We start from the raw sequence: 19,601 nt of genomic DNA, 5'->3' as shown, positions 1-19,601 counted from the left end.
AATTTTTTTAATGTTTGTATTGATAGTCTAGTTTCAACATTTTATTATTATTTTAGCCATTTTTTTACAATCAATTTTTTTTACCTTAATACAATATTTATTAGATTTATTTGACTTTTTCATTTTTTTATTTCAACCATTGAAAAGTTAGAAAATTTAGAATTAAATTTTAATAGTATTTTTTTTTTAAAATATTAAAAGTTAAATTTTGAAAATATAAAAATTAATTTTTTCTAATTACATAGTTAATTTTATAATTTTATCTAAAAATTGTAGATTAGAACAAAATTGGCTATAATTATAATGAAATAATAAAACGGGCCAATACTATAAAAATTTAAAAGTTTGGATAAAAATACAACCAATCATCAATTTTTAAATTTATTTTGCTATATATTTTTTTACGACAAAAACAAAAATATGAAAAATGACAAAATTATTTATAAATAAAGATTAAATCTTTTAATTTAGAATATATATTTTTGACTATTATTTTTCGAATAATTATGTAGTTTTTTCATTTTTAGTTAAATTAAAATTATTATTTTGGTGTCATTCATTTATTTCCTTTCTTTCACCAATCTTCCATATTTTTTTTGCCAAACCAATTTTCCGTTCATTTCCTAGGAAACAAACAAGTCCCTTAAAATAATTTTTTTTTTGCCAGAGCCCTTAAAATAAATTGAGAACCTACTTTTCCTTCAAAAAAGAAAAAATATTTGTCTCAATTACGCATCACCACTACCACCACCACGACGACGTCTGAACCCTAGCCAACCTTGCCGGACACTGAATCGGTAGAAATCCCTAACCACCGTCACCCATGAACCGTCCTATATTAATCTAAACCAATTATCGTTTCATTTACCCTTTTCACTGCCGCTGATGTAGAGAAAAAAAAAGTAAAATCTTTTCACATTTTCCGTCAATTTTCAAAGTTCCGCTCAGTTTTTAATTATTGGTGTGATCGCTATCAGTAGCAAATAGTAAGCTTCTGAATTTTTTTGTATTATTCTAGAATGTTTTTATTCTTGTTTGATGGCTGAGAAATTTAAAATTTTATGCATTTTAATTATTTTTGTTAGTTTGACTCTGAGTACTGCAATTTTAATTTTAGGCTTCCAATTTCTACATTAAATTTAAATTTTTTTGAGCATTTTTTTTTTGTATTTTTCTAGTAGATATTAATTGCTTATTATTGCAGTGGAGTTTGGAATTAATGGTGATGCTAATAGTCTCATGGTGGAAACTGTTGAGGTGGACAGTAGCAGGGCAGGTGATGAGAGTGGCATTGGTGTAAGTTCTTGTGAAGGGGATTTTCAAGAAGATGAGGACGATAAATTGGATATAGAATTATTCAACAAGGATAAAATCGGAGATGAAGTTCCGTATGTAGCTGCGGTTCCTGCAGACGAGCCCTTTGTGGGACAGGAGTTTGAATCTGAAGCTGCAGCACATGCATTTTACAATGCTTATGCAACTCGTGCGGGATTTATCATCCGTGTAAGTAAACTCTCCCGGTCAAGGCGTGATGGAACTGCTATTGGTAGGGCACTGGTTTGTAACAAAGAAGGCTTTAGAATGCCTGATAAGCGTGAAAAAATTGTAAGACAGCGTGCTGAGACTAGGGTTGGCTGCAGGGCAATGATTTTGGTGAGAAAAGTTACCTCTGGTAAATGGGTTGTAACAAAATTTGTAAAAGAGCACAGTCATTCATTGACACCTGGCAAAGGCCGAAGGGATTGCATTTATGATCAGTATCCGGTAAGGTTTTTTTTTCTCCTGCTGTTATACTTTCTTGATTGTTTTTTGCACTATTAGATTGTATAGTTTCTTTTTTTTTTTATATATAATTGTGGTCTTTAATGTTGTTGAAGAATGAAAGAAGAGGGACATTAACGTGATAGGATTCACCGCGGTTCATTCTTGTGATGCGAGATGCTAGTGTATGGAATAGTCTTTATATTCCCAAATATGTCTCTGAATTTTAAAGTTACAAAGTAGATAAATAGTTAGGATCATTAAAGTACTTTTCCATTTAAAATATTGTAGCAGGTAAAGGTATTTCATTCAATGATGAATTTGCAGAAATGTCGAAATAGTTTGAAGAATCAGCAGCATACCTAGGCTATGAGAGTTGCTGTCACCCAAATTGCATAGTGTATATATAGTTTTAAACCCTCAATAACCTTAAAAATTTACTGCAGATTCAATGTATTTATTTACCTTGCTTTACTTTCTAATTTGTCGTCCAGAAACTTTGAATGAATAACTCTGTGAATGATTTTGACAAAGTATTAGCACGGATGCATTTTCCTAGCAGACATGCAGGGTTGTGCTTTGTTTATTTAGTATTTGATAGTATTGATACTAGTCCACTATTCTGTAATCTATGCAGTTCAGGCTTTAAATGTCTATGATCAACATGAAATTTCTATTGATCATATGATATTTCTTTTGATTGCTGTTAGCTCTTTTTATATGGATATTTCAAATGGTTTTTGGTAGAAATGACTGACTGAAGCTAAATTCTATTAGGTTCTTGAATTTGGTTTAATTGTGATGTTAAGAATACTGTTGAATGTTGTGTTCATAAGAACAACTTCTGTTTTTTACTGTTCGATAGTTTTGTTTTGAAATTTCCTAACTATGCTATGGGTTTTAATCTTGAGTTTATTGAATATTTCAGTTGGCTTACTCTAGTCCTCAACTAAAATAGGTCTTTAAGTCTTTTTGTCATTTGGCAGCTACAACTCTCATGATAATTCTCTATTGATTATATCTTGGATCGACTCCAAACTTATTCTTTTGTGCTATTGGCAAGGTTCTCTTGTTAGCCTTGAGTCCTAGATCCTACTGGTAGGAGATCATCTTATTTTGGTTGCTCAGCTTTCTTTGCAATTATGATCATGATATCATCTGTTTGTTATCCTTAGGTCCTGACCCTATATTTAGATTAGATGAGTTTTTCCCTTGGCGTCCTATATCAATTGTTTATTGAATTTTACTTGGACTATTTTTATTGTATATGGTGTTTATCAAGCTGCAATATGAGCTGGTCTAAATAAAAATGTCAACTAAGAAGCCTTATGGCTATTAGTTGACATTTGAAGGATAAAGTTGGAAATCAACTTACTATATATGAACTTTCAGTAGGTATTCCATCTGATATGCTAAAGTGTTTAGAGCGATGTCAACTACTGTGTTGCGTAATCATGATATTGATGGTATTGCAACTTAATTTGTAGTCTAATTGTTGGCAGAACGAACACGATAAAATTCGGGAGCTATCGCAACAGTTGACTATAGAGAAAAAGAGAGCGGCGACCTATAAAAGACATTTGGAATTATTATTCGAGCAAATCGATGAACACAATGAAAGTTTATCAAAGAAGATCCAACACATAGTACAGAGTGTGAGAGAGATTGAAAACCAAGAGCAGCAGAACGGTGTATAGTTCCAGCAATTTTGTTTCATTTTTTTTTGGAAGTACAGAATCCACAGTCGATATACAAGAAAGAGCAGCCGAGTAGAGTAGATGTCGCATTCTGACTGGCTCTAGTTTGTTAGATATCCAGATAGTTACACAATGTGAAAAATGTTGAGGGATAGCAGAATTCCTTGGATAATTGGTATAGTAATGCTCCTATGTTGGGAGCACATGGTGAGTAGGAGATGTGAGGTTTGTGTATAGTTCTCCTATCCATGTCTGCACAGTCGGGCCAATTTTATCTTACTCAAGAGGAAGGGGTTAGCTTAAGCTGCAAGGAACCTGAACAGTGCATTTTATGCAGAATCTGGTTTCAGCTTCTGGTTTTGTATAGGATGAACATTTTTTCCTTTTAAGATATTGTATTTATTTTACCCTTTAAATTCATTTATTGTCTCCGGATTTGGAACTTGTTTTTGATTTCCCTAACAAGGATGTCAGCCACTTGTGGCCATTCTGCAATACCCACAATCTGCTAGGATGTCAGCCAGTTGGGCGTGTAAAATATGAACCAGGCCAATAAATTGAATCGGTTGAATAGAAAAAAAAATGTTGGGTTTGGATTTTGGTTATTTGATATGTTTGCAACTAGAAATATTTAAAAATATATGTATATTAAATATTTTAATTATATAACAATTTTTTGAAGGGATCGAGATGTAACTCCTAATTAAATAAGGTACCAAATATGTTTTCTATTTGACTAATTTTTTATTCCTTGTATTTTTATAAATTAGAAATAAAAATACACCCCTTCTCAGTTCTTATATCTTCTATGATTGTAAGTCAATGTGGAGAACAATCAAAGCGTGCAATTCTATGTCTCTTAAGAAATTCTAAAGGTAAACACAAATTCTAGAAATACATTTTCAACTTTAGAAAGTAGAAAATTATATGAAATGATCTCCAATAGCTTAAATGGTATAAGCGCTGGGTAGCAATTTGTGAGATCTATTCCTCCCACTGCCCAAAGCGCTCCCCCTATCCCAATTATAAAAAAAATATATGAAATGATCGAAAAGTTAGAGCATGGAAAATAAAGTTAAATACATTAGATTAGTGTTTCTTTTAGAAATTGGAATAGTGGTTTAAATACCAAAAACCAGCAAGATAGCCCACAGTTTAGCAGCTCATTATATTCTCCTCAATTTAGCTTTTAGGCCTAATGCTCAACATCTGGAAAAGAAAAAGTCGAGCATTATGCCCCACCTAATTGATTTATTACCATATATGTATATTTATGGACCTCACAATCAAGCTTACTTTACATTTTCACCCCCCCAAAAAATCAAGATTACTTACATTTTCACCCAAAAAATCAAGATTAGATACACTCATGTTATTTTAGGTTAGTTGACAAACTTAACTATCAAGTATTCAAAGCACACAGGATTAGAAAAATTAAAATCTGATATATTTTTCCATTTAATAGACCTGTTACTAGCTTCTGTTCTGTTCCTTCCATTCCAAGTCTTTCTTTCTTTATACGACAAACAGTTTTTAAAGAAGCTAGCACCTTCAAGAACCTCCAAAGCTTATATTATATATAAGCCTGGTAAGTTGGTAGCAGAGCTTACAAATCTAAAACAAAGGCTGAGAGAGATATAGAGAAATGGAAAACGCTCGTAACGTTGGGATAGCCATGGATTACTCTCCGACTAGCAAGTTAGCTCTCCGTTGGGCAACTGAAAATCTGATCAATTCTGGGGATTTGATTATTCTTATCCAAGTTCAGCCGCCTAATTCTGATCATACCAGGAAGCTTCTCTTCGAAGCCACCGGATCACGTAACATTTCTTTCAGTATATATAATTGCTGATCATCTTTTTTAAAAAAAAATTGGTTGAAATTTAATTTATAGTATTTGAAGTAATTTTGGTTTTTTTGACGAGTTCAGCTTTGGTGCCTCTTGAGGAATTGAGAGAGATAAACTATTCAAAGCAGTATGGCCTGACTCATGATCCTGAGGTTCTTGATATCCTTGATACTGTCTCCAGGACCAAAGGGGTACGGATATTTGTCAAATTTTTATATTCAAGTTTTATTTTAATAGAAAAATAAAATTTCTACCTCCGTTCCATTTTAGAAGTCTCGTTTTCCATTTGAATGTAAAAGTGAGTTTGGTTTTGGAGATGCAGGCTAAGGTGGTAGCAAAGGTTTATTGGGGAGATCCAAGGGAGAAACTGTGTGATGCTGTGGATGATCTCAAGCTTGATGCTCTTGTCATTGGAAGCAGAGGTTTAGGCCCTATTAAAAGGTACCAAAACTACGCAAAATTTAATCAAACTAAATTGATATTATTATTTTTTTAGTTCGGTTTGATTCGATGTTGATAAATATTTGGATATGACAGGGTATTACTTGGAAGTGTGAGCAATTATGTGGTGATAAATGCTACATGTCCAGTTACTGTGGTTAAAGGTGCACATCCATCCAAACCATAAATTATTACATATGCTTATGCTTTGAGAGCTTCGACAAATTGATGTGGTTTGAGTTATTGAGTGAAAGCTATGGTATTGCTTGAGATATTTTTATATATAATGAATTCAATGTGTGGTTTTTTATAATTGGCTAAGGTCTTTGTATGACTTGTTGTCTTTCTTTTGGCATTTTGCAATTATTGTTATGAAAAAGATAAGTATTGATCAATCATCATGCTATTGCTAACCACTCCATCTCTAAATTTATGAATAATTACCATCACTCTCTAAAATTAGTTAAAAATATTGATGAATTTTCTCTACATTAAAAAAATGCACTACTTATCCTAAAAAAACACCATTTTCTTCTGTAATTTTAATTTTATTTAACTAAAACAATTTCAGTTAGATATAAATGAAATATAAGAAACAATAATATCTAACAATTAATATTAAAATGTAATAACATTGACAAATTAATATTTAAATTATTTAGATTTTGTTCATCAAACAAAAACAAAAAAGGAGTTCTCATGAATCAAAATTGTGGAAATAAGCAATAAGATTGTAATAACATAGAGAATTAGTTCATGATTTATAGTAGCTAGGTTGATGAAAAATGTTTTCAACAAACACCATTCATCTTCTTCTTCTCCATAACAAACTTCCTCCAAACCATGGTTACCTCTCTTTGAGTCTCTATAGCAGTTTTCTTGACAACTACTTTATCATCTGCACTTATTGAAACCCTAGTCTCAAGTCTCGATGGCAAAGAATCAAGTTCATGTAACACTTTCCCTATATCATTCAAAAGACGTTCCGCAAGAGTTCGAGAAAAATCTTCCCTAATCACCACTCGAAGCACCGTCACATGTTGTGCATCCGGTGGCATGGTGTACGCCGGAATGATCCAGCCATACCGCCGGAGCATGTCGGTAAGCTCAAACTCATTGTGTTTGCTGTTATCTTTCAAAGAAAATGCTACCAATGGTACTCCGATGTCTTTCGATACAATGTTGAATCGTCCTGTTTTCTCCAATCCGTCTTTTAGTACTAGCATGTTGTCTATACAATTTTCCATTACATTTTTGTAGCCCTAGAAATTACATTAACATGTTATTGTTAGACTTTATATTTGTTCGTGTCGCACCTCTAGGTCGTGCCGATATAAAAAATGCGGAAAACAATTAAATGTTAGACTATATATGTATAGGGTTGGAATTACCTCGAAACCCAAGCGAATCAATTGATAGTATTGAGCAATGACTTGACAAGAACCTGTAATGAACCAAACAAGCTTTTTCAATTCAAATGTAAGGTTTGACGCAAGTGAATTTAGAAAGGGAATAACTTAATATTTTGCAGAAGTTGATTTTGCTATTTAAATATATATACCTTTAGAGAAATTGAGAGTGAAAGTAGGCTGATCAGCTCCAAGATAATTAATATGGAAGATGAGATCTTCAGGCAAATCATCTTTGCTTCTCCAAATGACCCAACCAATACCAGCATAGACAAGTCCATACTTATGACCACTCACATTAATACTCTTCACCAATGGTAATCTAAAATCCCACTCAAGTTCTGGATGCAGAAATGGTGCAATAAATCCACCACTTGCTGCATCTACATGAATTGGAGTATCCCATCTGCATAACACAATTCCATATTACTAAATAAGGCATAATGTGGCGGAAATAGAAAGTGTTTTCGTGAACAAAAACAAAATGTTGAAACATAGGACTCAAAAGTTCCCAAGCAATTAGCAGCTTCCCATTATAACTAGTTGATTTTTTGCACATAGTGTATATGCTCATATAGGCACACGCACACGCACACGCGCACACAACTAAATGAGCGGAAAGAGACAAGAGTAGTTTACCCAGTTTGGCTGTTCTTCTCAACCAAAAGATCATTCAAACGCTTGACATCTTCAAACTCTCCATTTAAAGTAGATCCAAGGATAGCAGCTACACAGATTGTGTTTTCATCAACCATTTCCGCTGCCTGTTCGGGGTCCATCACATAATAGCCTTCCCTTAGTTTCACCTCTTTCAGCTCCACTTCAAAGTACCTTGCAAATTTCTCCCAGCAGACCTTCATAAAAAAAATGAGAATCACAACCAATAAAATCTTGAGCTATAAAACTTTATTGATTTGAGCATTGGATTTAAAGGCCCAAACTAATTCTAACTGTCTCTGTTATAGGTCCGAATCACACCTCCGTCACATCCTAAACACCGGCTCACCAAGTCATACGAAATCCATCGATAAAGAACAGTATGGAAAAAAATACCTGAACATTGGCACCAGTGACAATGTTAGGATTATCAAATGGTTTTCCCTCAGATTTTCTCCTGTGCTGCCACTTCCTCTTGAAAGCTAAACCAGCAAGCATTATTGCCTCAGAAGATCCAACAGTCCCTACTCCAACTGCTGTCTCCGACTCTCCAAGTGGCGCATTAAACAGATGTGCTATCATGTTTACACATCGGTTCTGTTCCACCATGACACAAGTTTCCGAATAATTAAAAGATAAACATAATCATTACGTCAATAAATCAATTTATACCCACTATATATTACTCATAATTCATATGATCATACATGCATAACGGACCTAATAGGCATATATAAATTTACATTTTACTAATTTTTCTCATATTATAAACTTCCAGTGCCCATCTTATAGAAAAAAAAAATCTGTCATGAAAGAAAAACAAGGTTTAGAAAGCTCAGGACGAGTACTAGCCTGCAATTCAGTGGTGACAGGATACTCATCCATGTCAACATAATTCTTATTAATAGAAGCCATGATAAGCTTATCACACTCAGGTTCCATCCATGTCGTCACAAACGACGCGAGGTTAAGCCTTGGATTTCCATCCAACATTAGCTCATCGTTTATGAATTGAAACGCTGCCTCCTTCGGAATAGAATTATCAGGCATCCTGAACCTGAAAAAATCAATAAAAAAACACATTATATATTTTTAATCTATTTTTTTTAAGAAAAAACCATGGATGTAAAGAAGCAATGAATGATGATGATGACCTGGGAAGGGAAGTTCGAACATAACGAGAGGCGAATGTAGAATGAACAGAGCCATCTGAGTCTATACCAGCCCTGGAGAGAGCCATAGTTATGTAATAATCTGAGTTTAATTAGCAAAGTGAAATGTGATTAAAATTATAGGAGGATGATTAAAAGAGATCGATGATTAAAGTGTTTAATGTTAATAGTTTCCTAATGAATCGGAATTAAGAGTGAGTGATAAGCATGAATATCGGTTTTGTTTGATCAGTTCTTTGTGTCCGCTTTGGTTGGAATAATAATTGGTTAGAGCGGATCATTTTTGTTAAACTTCAAACAAAGCTAAACTTGGTATAAACTGTAACTATGCTTTACTGTAACGCACACGTGTGTGCACGTACGCAAGCGCTTGACACGTTATTGTGTGCACTTGGCACTTGCTGCTTGGGTAAGTGGCAAGAGAACATGCCAACGTGGCTAAATCAGCATATTCACTATTTTTAGGAAAAAAATTACAAAATGACACTAATATTTACCTAAAATCTCACTTTAATTTTTTTTTCGGCTCTCAATTATTACTTTCATATTTGTCTCCTCAATTTGTAAAAATTTGTTAAAATGGGACTAATTATCCATGATCAGCGAATTCATAACTGATTTATCTACACAATTAATTTATATATTAATTATCCATTATTTATAAGATAAGGAAATAAATTGCTACTTAAATTGAATTGCCGCCTATTCATTTGGCATGTGAAGTAGCTCCACTCTTAAAAACCCAAAAAACAGCTTTATTTTATTATGGAAAAGTAAAAAAAAGCTGAATTTTATTTAATTTCATGAAAATATATATAAACTTGTATTTAATGAAACATTGTAAAACTATAAATCTGAATAAAATATTCATTTTATGAGAATAAGAAACTAACTAATTTTATGAAAAATGAAAATAAAAATAAAATAGTAATTATCTCGTTTTATTTTAAAAAAATAAAAAAGATTGGATTTTATTGCATTTCATAAAAAGATATTTGGGTTTAATTTTCAAAAAAACATGTTTGATATTTGTTTATTTTTTGTATATTTATTAATGTTTTCTATTTTTAACTATAGAAGATACTTTTTTTAGTTTTTAGTTCTTTTTTTATTTTAAACATTAAAAGAAATAAAAAAATTAAGAAAAACTAAAAAACAGTTTAAATTAGAAAAATATAAATTGAAGAACTCTTAAAACGATCTTGAAAGCCTCTTGCATTGCGGAGAGAGCTACTTCAGTTTGCAAGGATTCTCCAACAATTTCATTAGGCCATTAAATTTGAAAATAAATTTTTTATTTATATTTATGTCAAAAATACATTTAAAGACTAAACTAAAATTATATTTTTAATTAAATTTCTTGAAGTAGTTGATTAACACTAAAATGAATAAAATTAAAATATTATCGGAAATAACAATAAAAGACCGTGCCATTTGATTTTTAAAAACGAAAAAAAAACTATAAACTACGACAATATGGGAGTAGTGTTGGAGTAATTGCTCTTACTCTCTTAGTAAAATAGTATGATCACAAATGTATTACCCATAAAACAACAACAGATTCATAAGATTCAAATTGGTTCACATATAAGTTTATGATACTTAGATACTATACATGAAAGTTAAGTTATGTAGCCACATACAAACACATAATATAATTTGCTCTCATGAAAAATCCATACAAACGATACAACAAAAGTGATACAAACTCATACATAGATAAAAAGAAATCATCATCATCATCCAATTGAAAATAAATTACCTCTTAACAAACACCATTCATTTTCTTTTGAAGAACAAATTTCTTCCAAATAGTAGTAATCTCCTTTTGTGTTTCAACTTCAGTCTTCTTCCCATTTTTATTTTCACTCTTTGCTTTGTCTTCAAGAATTGCAATCTTTTCAGTAATCCTAGAAGGAAGAGTGTCGAGTTCATGCAGAACCCTTTCGATGTCAATCACAAGTCTCTCAGCAAACGTGCGAGAAAAGTCTTCTCTAATGACGACGCGAAGAACAGTAATGTGTTGGGCATCGGCAGGCATTGTGTAAGCAGGAACAATCCATCCGAACCTCCTTAGCATTTCCGAAATTTCGAATTCGTTATGGCAGCTGTGGTCTTTTAAGGAAAATGCTACTAGTGAAACTCCGACATCCTTTGAGACTATGTTGAATTTTCCTGTCTTTTCAAGTCCTTCTTTTAGTACCATCATGTTGTCCCTGCAGTTTTCCATTATGCTCCTGTATCCCTGCAAATGATTGAATACTTTCCGAGTCTTACATTTTGGCGTTTTTATTATATTATATAAACGGTTCTGAAACTACTAAAGTTTAACCAAACATTTTCTCATCAATAAAAATCCACTTATATACTAAGTAGGAGTACGCAAAAATCGAACCAAATTAGTTTTAACCGAACTGAACAAGTACTAATGAATTTGGTTTAGTTCGGTTTGATATTTTAGAAAGCTAAGCAAGTCTATATCAGTAATTTATTTTTATAAAAATTGCGGTTTCGACTCTTTTCTATGTAAGAAGCTATGATTGCAGAATAAGCTGAATATGAATGTTGGACTCACCTCATAACCCAACCGAATGAGTTGATAGTATTGAGCAATGACTTGACTAGAACCTAAAAATAGACGCACATAGAAAGGGGAAAATTAAGGATTTGATTGTAAAGAAAAAGAAGGGTCTGAAGAGAATGATAATTAAGAATAAATAAAAGTACCTTTGGAGAAATTGAGAGTGAAGGTAGGCTGATCAGCTCCAAGGTAGTTAATATGGAAGATGAGTTCTTCAGGCAAGTCTTCTTTGGTTCTCCAGATGGCCCAACCAATACCAGCATAGACAAGCCCATATTTGTGGCCACTAACATTGATGCTCTTCACCAATGGCAATCTGAAATCCCACTCTAGTTCTGGGTACAGAAATGGTGCAATAAATCCACCACTTGCTGCATCTACATGGATTGGAGTATCCCATCTACATAATAAATATTTAAAGATATGTATCAAATAAGTAACCAACCCACTTCAAGAAATTCATAAATCTATCCTACATAAAAAATTAAAAATAAAATACAATTTGGGTATTAAGTTCTTTTATGACAAATTAGTCCATATTTTTTTTAAAAGAATATCATAATTTATTTGATAATTACATAAAAATCTATAAACAGGTTTGATCATAATATAAATATTTTTATAAAATTAGATAGGTAATTTTTTTTAGAAAAATGATAAATTTTCTCTAATTATAAACCTGTTTTTTTTTATAATTAGAGAGTGGAAGCGCTTGTGAGAAAATTTATTTTTATCAATTAAACATTTTTTTACTATATAAATATAACTGAGATAAATTACAAAATTCAGACGGGAGTTGCACGATGTTTTGTTCATTAATCCATTTTTTCCAATAAATAAATATTAGTCTAAAACTTTGTGAAAGATTTGAATCAAGTTGTATTATAATGCATCAAAATTGGGAATAAAGAAGGAGAAAAATACCCAGTTTCTTCGTTCTTGGCAACCAAGAGATCATTCAAGAGCTTGACGTCTTCAAATTCTCCATTAAGGGTGGAACCAAGAATAGCAGCAACACAAATTGTGTTCTCATCAACCATTTCAACTGCTTTCGCTGGATCCATTACATAATACCCTTCGGTCAGTTTCACTTCCTTCAACTCCACTTCAAAGTACCTTGCAAATTTCTCCCAACAAACCTGATCAACACAAGTTTAATTTAATATTAGACACTACAGGCCTCTAATTAGGAGTGTCATCATACCAAATCGAGTTGAAATATTATCAATGTTTTCGAGCCAAATTATATTTAACATTTAACATTTAAATTTGATACAGGCAGTTTAGCTCATGTACTTTGAGATAGAGATTGACTCAGATTAATATCGAGTCAATCTCGAAAAGCTCATGAATTGGCTTGACTCGATTACACCCTAGCTCGAATGAAATGAATATGTATACCTGAACGTTGGCACCAGTGACAATATTCGGTTTATCAAAAGGCTTGCCCTCAGCTTTTCTCTTGTTTTGCCACTTTCTTTTGAAAGCCAATCCAGCCAACATAATAGCCTCTGAGGATCCAACAGTTCCAACTCCTACTGCTGTCTCTGACTCTCCAAGTGGTGCATTAAACAGATGTGCTATCATGTTTACACATCGGTTCTGTATCCTCAAACAATCATAATAGTCAGCTCCATGCTCATTTTTTTATGGCTACATGATTCCATGCCATTCTAAATTACCATATATTCATTTTTTTCTTTACTACAAATTTTATATGCAAATTCACAACATGATAATATTATTATTTATGGCATCTATTACAAGGTTAGGATAGCTCAGTTATACTGCATGATCTATCAATATAGGCAAATTGTGGAGGAAAAAAAACATGGAACTTTTTCAAAAGTTATAAAAATCAGCCGTAAAAAAATTAGACATTGTTCGCGAGTTTTTCAACATTTTGCCATCAATATAAGTATCACTAATTTTAAAAAATTATTAATTGAAAAAGAGAGAATACTTGTGAAAAAATTTAAATTCATGACCTAATAATTTACTACCCAACATGATTATCCATAATTAATTCTTCATTTCATCTGATTCCTATGAGACTCTTTTATAAACTAATTATTTAAAATTATAAATAGTGAAAGTACCAATCAATATAAATTTGGATAAAGATGTGGGTAGATATGACCAGTTGAGTTTAATTCGGTTAAGATACAATTTCTTTTATTTAAATCCAATTCACGAATTTGATTCTTATTTTATATCATTTTAAAAGAAAAGTTTAAAATTCTAATTTTAATTAAAAACTCAAATTAAAATTTATTTCAAAACAGATTTAAAATAAATAGAAACTTGCATTAAATTTAATAATAAGATTAAGTGTTTTAGTTCAGTTTAAAAAATATCTAGTCCGTTCAACATGTCTAGATGTCGGCAACAAATTATGAAAAACTATCGTTTTGTCAAAGACCATATAGACCAATACAATGATCACTTAATTTCCCTACAAAGCAATTGTGAGTACTGACCCACTTTGCACCATAATTTAATAACAATATTCTCATTATCTTTTTTAAAAAATTGACCAATTAAATTAAAAATATAAAAAAATTAAAGATAAAGTTGTGAAAAATTAGAGTGTTAATCATATTTCTTAAACTGTGTGAAAAAAAAAATTAACTATTATTTTAGGACGGAGTGAATATTATATTTCAATTTTTATGTATTACTTAATAATTTTTATTAGGGTATTATTAATATTTTTGAATAATTTGAAAATATATATTATATCAATTAAATAAGAGAATAAAAAATTAAATCTCCAACGGCAAAAAAGTAATTTTAATTGACAAGTTGTTTCTTCTAAAAAAATGTTTTTTTTTTGCCAAATCTTCTAAAAAAAAATGTTACTGAGAGGTTCATGCATGTCCGTCGTAGGACCAAAAGAAAAGACAGGCAGGTGATTGTTGACTGTGGGATGTATTTTAAAATCGCAAGGCTAAGCTCAAACCATGTACCGTGAATTGACCACACCAAGTTGATATAATAGTATAATAGTCTATAAAAGTCTCTGTATTTTTATCTGCTTACAAGTTCTATCAATTTTTTCTATTTCAATTTAAAAATTAATATGCATAAAATTTTAAATTTCCATATCTCACAATTATTGAAATAGTACAAGCATGTGAAGCCATTTCCTCAAAACAGGAATAATAAAACAAAAAATGCACCTCGACAAGGATAGATTGCTAAAGCAGCAAGTTTTTTTCTTAAGGAAATTCACATATGAATGTTTAGATATAAATAAGCCTCCTTTGATTACTAATTAGTAATTAATTACTACCATAGAATAGACGAATGATTCATAAAGTGACTAAGGTTGCTTTAAGTCCAATCAACCATATAATAATGCAAAAAGATATTTCAAAACAACCCAACTCCTAGATGAAGATGGGTATTAATTGGATATTGTTTTGTACATCTATAGTCATTTTCATCTAGAAATCTAAAACTATATATATTTGATTTGTAACTTGTCAAGAAAAGTAAAAGGAAGAAATAGTGTGGAGCTACAAAAAATTAAAAATCTAAACCATCATTATTTGAGAGTGATATTTTTACTTTAGGCTATAGATTTTGAGATCCACTTGTCCTTGTTGAAAATCTACATATAATAGTAATACTATATCAAAGGGCATCAAAACGCGTGAATATTGCAATTAGGCAGGCAGCTAGCCAATCAGCTATAAGGCAATTACTTAATTGATGGAGGTAATCACTTTAAATCATGTGGTTGCCATCGCATATTACCCGATTTTGATATTTTAAATGAATATTAAAATTGTTTTCATTTTATAATATTATATCAAAATATCATTTTATTAAATTCTTCATTAGTGGATATCATTAATTAAAAATAAGTACTAGTACATACATAGAATATTAGCATCTTATATTAATTGACAAAAAAAAATTAATAGAAATAGAAAAGTAGATACTTAGGAGTAGATGAAAGATTGTTTTTAAATATTTTTAAAATGCCAAGAATAGATCTGTGTAATATATTAAATTTTAGGGAGTTTTTAATAATAACTTACTATAAAAATGGATTAAATTTTTAATCTTTTGGAAAATATGAATTTATAGCGTTTATAGAAGAATTTAGCACCACAATTTGAGAAGAATGTTGCTAAATATATGTATTATCTGAGTTATAATCCGTTCATAATAAAATGGACTTTTAGCATAAAAAATAAAAACAAAAAAAAAGTTTAATTTGTTTTTTAAAATTAAGTAAGTCTAATTAAAAAATATTTTATTTGGAATGTAATGGATACTAAACTATTGTAGTCTTAGTTAAAACTGCGGGAGGTAACATCTGGTGAATTAACGTGCAAATACTAACCTGCAAGTCGGTAGTGACAGGATATTCATCCATGTCAACGTAGTTTTTATTAATACCCGCCATTACAAGCTTATCACATTCAGGTTCCATCCACGTCGTCACAAATGACGCCAAGTTCAGCCTCGGATTTCCGTCCAACATTAGCTCGTCGTTTATTATCTGATACGCTGCATCTTTCGGGATCGAGTTCTCCGGCATCCGAAACCTAAAAAAATAAAAACAAATTTAAAAATGCATTCCACGATTCCAGCGGAGATTATAATTAATCTAATCGGACATAGTCAGATACTAATTAAAATTAATTTAAAAGAAATTAAAATAATTAAGCGTTGAGTGAGGATATTGTACCGGGGAAGTGGAGCGCGAACATATCGGGAAGCGAAGGTTGAGTGGACGGAGACGTCGGATTCGGAGACTGTTTTGGAGAGAACCATGGCGGAGAGAGAGGAGACAAGTGGAAGAATGAGTGAAATAAAGTGGGAGTGATGAGGAGGGTGAGGAAATGAAGTGGTGGGCTGGGTTTTTATAATTTAGAAAGACATGTGAAAATGGAAGGACAATAAAGAAATTTAACATTTTTCAGTCATTGTATTTGACTATTTGTAGTTTTGTAGTACTCCATATAAAAATATTTTGACATGGGATATATGGTGTAAAAAATTTAATTATATTTTACCTTGAATTTTAGGTATTTCATTTTATAGTAATAACTTATAAATAATAAAAATAATTGATGACCGACGATTTAAAAAATCGTACATGATTTTCTATCATATACTCCCTCCGTCCCGCTTAAAACGGTACAACTATTTTTTACACATAAATTAATAAAGCAATAAATATTAATATATTTTTATCCCTATTAATAGCGGTCTTATGCATAGAGTAAAAGTCATTAGCATTAGAAAGAGAATGAGGATATAAGAAAAATTTCATATAAAATGTCATAAAAATCATAATGTGGCTTTTTAAATATCCAAAAATGTGATATGTTCCTTATTAAACGGGACGGAGGGGATACATGTGTTTGTCATATATATATGTATGTGTGTGTATATATATATATATATATATATAAGAGTTAAATAATAGTGTTGATACATAAATTTCTTATTTTAAATATTTTATTTTGTTTTATTTTTTTAATTAACGTTATTTATTATTTCAAGGATTAATTATAATAAATTTTATTAATGGTAATACAATATATTAATAAAATTAAAAGAGTAAAATATTATTTTCATATTAAAAGGTAAAAATGTGATATGTATTTAAGATTGACTCATCTTTTTATAATTTAAATATATATTTTAGACGGGAGGAATATAAATAAAAAGCTAGGAATGTGAGAAGAAAGAAAGGGGCTGAAATTGATTAAACTCTCTAATAAATGGTGGAAATGAAAAAAGAATGTTACTTCGGTTTACTTTTTGAATAATCAGTTTTTAAAAAAAAAAAAAACAAGTGGGACAAAGTAGAATTGTTATGCCATTTTTAAAAATTTAACATGTGAATTTCATTGATATAGTTAAAAATAAGTAGAAAATAAAAACCCTTGCCGCATAGCATCCTCTCCCAATAAAAAAACAAACCCTAAACTTGGTTTTTTTCAAGACCACCACCGATTAATATTTTAATCGGCGGTGGTTTCGTTTTTTTTAATTCAATTTTTATTTATATATTTTTTATATATAATCGTTGTTTTTGCTATTTTATGTTTTATTTATGGTTGTTTTTATCTCTCCTTTTATGGAGTTTATATTTTCCTCCGTGAAAATTGTATATTGCCCGTTATGGGATTTGATGTTCACTTTGTGGATCTTCTATTGCGGTGCAGATTTAAATCGTTTATGATGGAATTTTTATTTTAGGTTTTCAATCAAATTCATTCAAAGATATAATCCAGTTGAACAATTTAGATTGAAACTGTCAGAGCTGTAGATTGTATTTTGATAAAGTGCAATTTGAATCTAATGTCCAGTTGACGAAATTCAAATCAGTTGCTTTCAAAAGATATTGTGATACTTTATCAACAATTTGCAATTGTCAATTTTATATAGCTATCATCGGGAATTATTATTTTATTGATTTGCACAAGAGGGTTACAACTTTTGTTATTTATTTATCTTTTAATATATTCGCAAGAAGCTACATGCATGAGTTGTAATACTTTTTCTAGTGTTGCAATAAAATCTTATATTTTTACTCGGAAAAAAAAAGTGAATTCCATTGAAATCGTAATACTATTGATATTCGATTCACAAGCTACAATAGTTGCAGAAACTCAATTTTATAAAAATACAAATAAAAATCTTCTAAAAAACAACTTCAAATCAAATACTTTTAATTTTTTTCCCATCATGATAGTAAAAATTTAGTTTTCCTAAAAGATAATAATTCTGATATCGTTTATACAAAACAATTCCAGCCATTAGATCTAATTCAAATATAATCCAACAATTAAAAATATAGTCATATATTTAATTTTTATGAAAATGAATTCTGCTCTCAAAACGATTGCCCTTTATTTGATCAGGGTAAACATATAAAAGATCATTCAAGTTATTCACAAAGAGAAGATAAGTCTTTTTAGTCCTTTTTAGCATTTAAGCCTTCTAAGTTTTTAAATGTTGCAAAAAATCTTTTAAATTTTTCAAAAAAAAAGCACTTTAACCCTTTTAGTTTATTTATTTGACATTTAACCTCTCATATCTTTAGTTATTTATGTATTTTTTTATTTCCAAACATGAAGTATATTTGTATCATTTTAAAATATTGATGGTCCAAATGGCTAAAAAAAAACTTAAAAAATGTACGTATTTTATTTAATTATTTATATAAAAAAAATTAACCTTCCGCCTTCAATTAATATCAGCCACTTTCTTCATCCTATTATCTTGTTTATATTTAACATATACCTAAAAAGAATAAAGGATCAACGTGCCCTCCTGAATTTGTGACACATGATCATTTAATCCGGTTTTTACTCTTTTGAGCAACTGACCCAAAACTATTCCTTTTTGGGTCAAATTACCCCATAATTTATATTTTTATTGCAAAAATAGGTTTAGGATAATTTTATCGCAATAATTGGAGAATTTTCTAATTATTTTTTCACATCACTCACCTCCAATTTGTATTTTGCGGGTTTTTAAAATACAATTATGGGATAATCTGACCTAAAAATGAAAAGTTTCGGAGTTAATTGCTTAAAAAAATAAAAATTAAATTAAATAATTTTATGTTATAAATTTTGAGGGCGCGCTCACTTTTTGATGTACCTAAAAATAACTAGGTTAGGAATGTTCAAAAAGAAAGAAACATGATGTTGGGCAGCAGGAGTGACCATTATCCAAAATAAACTAAATTATGCACTATCGATCTAACCTATTTCCTTAAATTTAAAAGAATTCTTTCACATCATTGACATAATTTTATTATTAATTAAACCCTACCTACTTAATTAGTATGATTTTTGGAATAATATGATCAAGTAGGTATATATCACAACTAATATTTTAATTGCAAGACATCAACATGTGGTGCAATTTTAAAAAATCCAAATCGAACATCTACTCCATAGTGCATTAGCCATGGATGGACCACAACAATTTAAGTAAACATTAGCCGCCATCACCTAAGACTATTGATGCTTCCGTTTACAACTCTGTGAGCTT

The 19,601-nt window shown here is 30.5% G+C and overlaps 4 protein-coding genes across 6 annotated transcripts; 2 read left to right on the top strand and 2 right to left on the bottom strand.

The window, feature by feature from the left end:
- Positions 1–611: 611 nt before the first annotated feature.
- On the top strand, positions 612–3,878 carry LOC126679200 (protein FAR1-RELATED SEQUENCE 5). 3 transcript variants are annotated; one of them, XM_050374180.2, is made up of 4 exons: positions 612–986; positions 1,205–1,764; positions 1,878–1,946; positions 2,053–2,322. In XM_050374180.2, coding segments are annotated over exons 1-3 (588 nt in total). In that variant the 5' UTR covers positions 612–985; the 3' UTR covers positions 1,905–1,946; positions 2,053–2,322. The 3 variants fall into 3 exon arrangements, with proteins under 3 accessions (XP_050230137.1, XP_050230136.1, XP_050230135.1); XM_050374179.2 differs by having other exon boundaries at positions 1,878–2,322; XM_050374178.2 differs by lacking the exons at positions 1,878–1,946; positions 2,053–2,322 and adding an exon at positions 3,264–3,878 and having other exon boundaries at positions 619–986.
- Positions 3,879–4,806: 928 nt separating this feature from the next.
- Positions 4,807–6,143, top strand: LOC126679070 (universal stress protein PHOS32). Its single transcript, XM_050374007.2, has 4 exons — positions 4,807–5,278; positions 5,389–5,498; positions 5,630–5,748; positions 5,845–6,143. Exons 1-4 carry the CDS (start codon positions 5,104–5,106, stop codon positions 5,933–5,935), a joined length of 495 nt encoding a protein of 164 aa, XP_050229964.1. The 5' UTR covers positions 4,807–5,103; the 3' UTR covers positions 5,936–6,143.
- A 239-nt stretch (positions 6,144–6,382) lies between these two features.
- Positions 6,383–9,269, bottom strand: LOC126679069 (glutamate decarboxylase 1-like). The gene is made up of 7 exons (XM_050374006.2): positions 8,969–9,269; positions 8,667–8,871; positions 8,211–8,411; positions 7,797–8,011; positions 7,310–7,563; positions 7,140–7,192; positions 6,383–7,010 (listed from the first exon to the last, which is right to left on the bottom strand). Exons 1-7 carry the CDS (start codon positions 9,052–9,054, stop codon positions 6,540–6,542), a joined length of 1,485 nt encoding a protein of 494 aa, XP_050229963.1. The 5' UTR covers positions 9,055–9,269; the 3' UTR covers positions 6,383–6,539.
- A 1,256-nt stretch (positions 9,270–10,525) lies between these two features.
- LOC126679068 (glutamate decarboxylase 1) lies at positions 10,526–16,433 on the bottom strand. The gene is made up of 7 exons (XM_050374004.2): positions 16,273–16,433; positions 15,925–16,129; positions 12,969–13,169; positions 12,492–12,706; positions 11,714–11,967; positions 11,562–11,614; positions 10,526–11,231 (listed from the first exon to the last, which is right to left on the bottom strand). The coding sequence occupies exons 1-7, from the start codon at positions 16,356–16,358 to the stop codon at positions 10,752–10,754; spliced, it is 1,494 nt and encodes a 497-aa protein (XP_050229961.1). The 5' UTR covers positions 16,359–16,433; the 3' UTR covers positions 10,526–10,751.
- Positions 16,434–19,601: the final 3,168 nt, after the last annotated feature.

The sequence above is a fragment of the Mercurialis annua genome, linkage group LG4 (assembly GCF_937616625.2).
Source record: "Mercurialis annua linkage group LG4, ddMerAnnu1.2, whole genome shotgun sequence".
Lineage (NCBI taxonomy): Eukaryota > Viridiplantae > Streptophyta > Magnoliopsida > Malpighiales > Euphorbiaceae > Mercurialis > Mercurialis annua.
The sequence above is the reverse complement of the archived record's forward strand: the minus strand, read 5'-3'. Positions and strand labels throughout refer to the sequence as shown.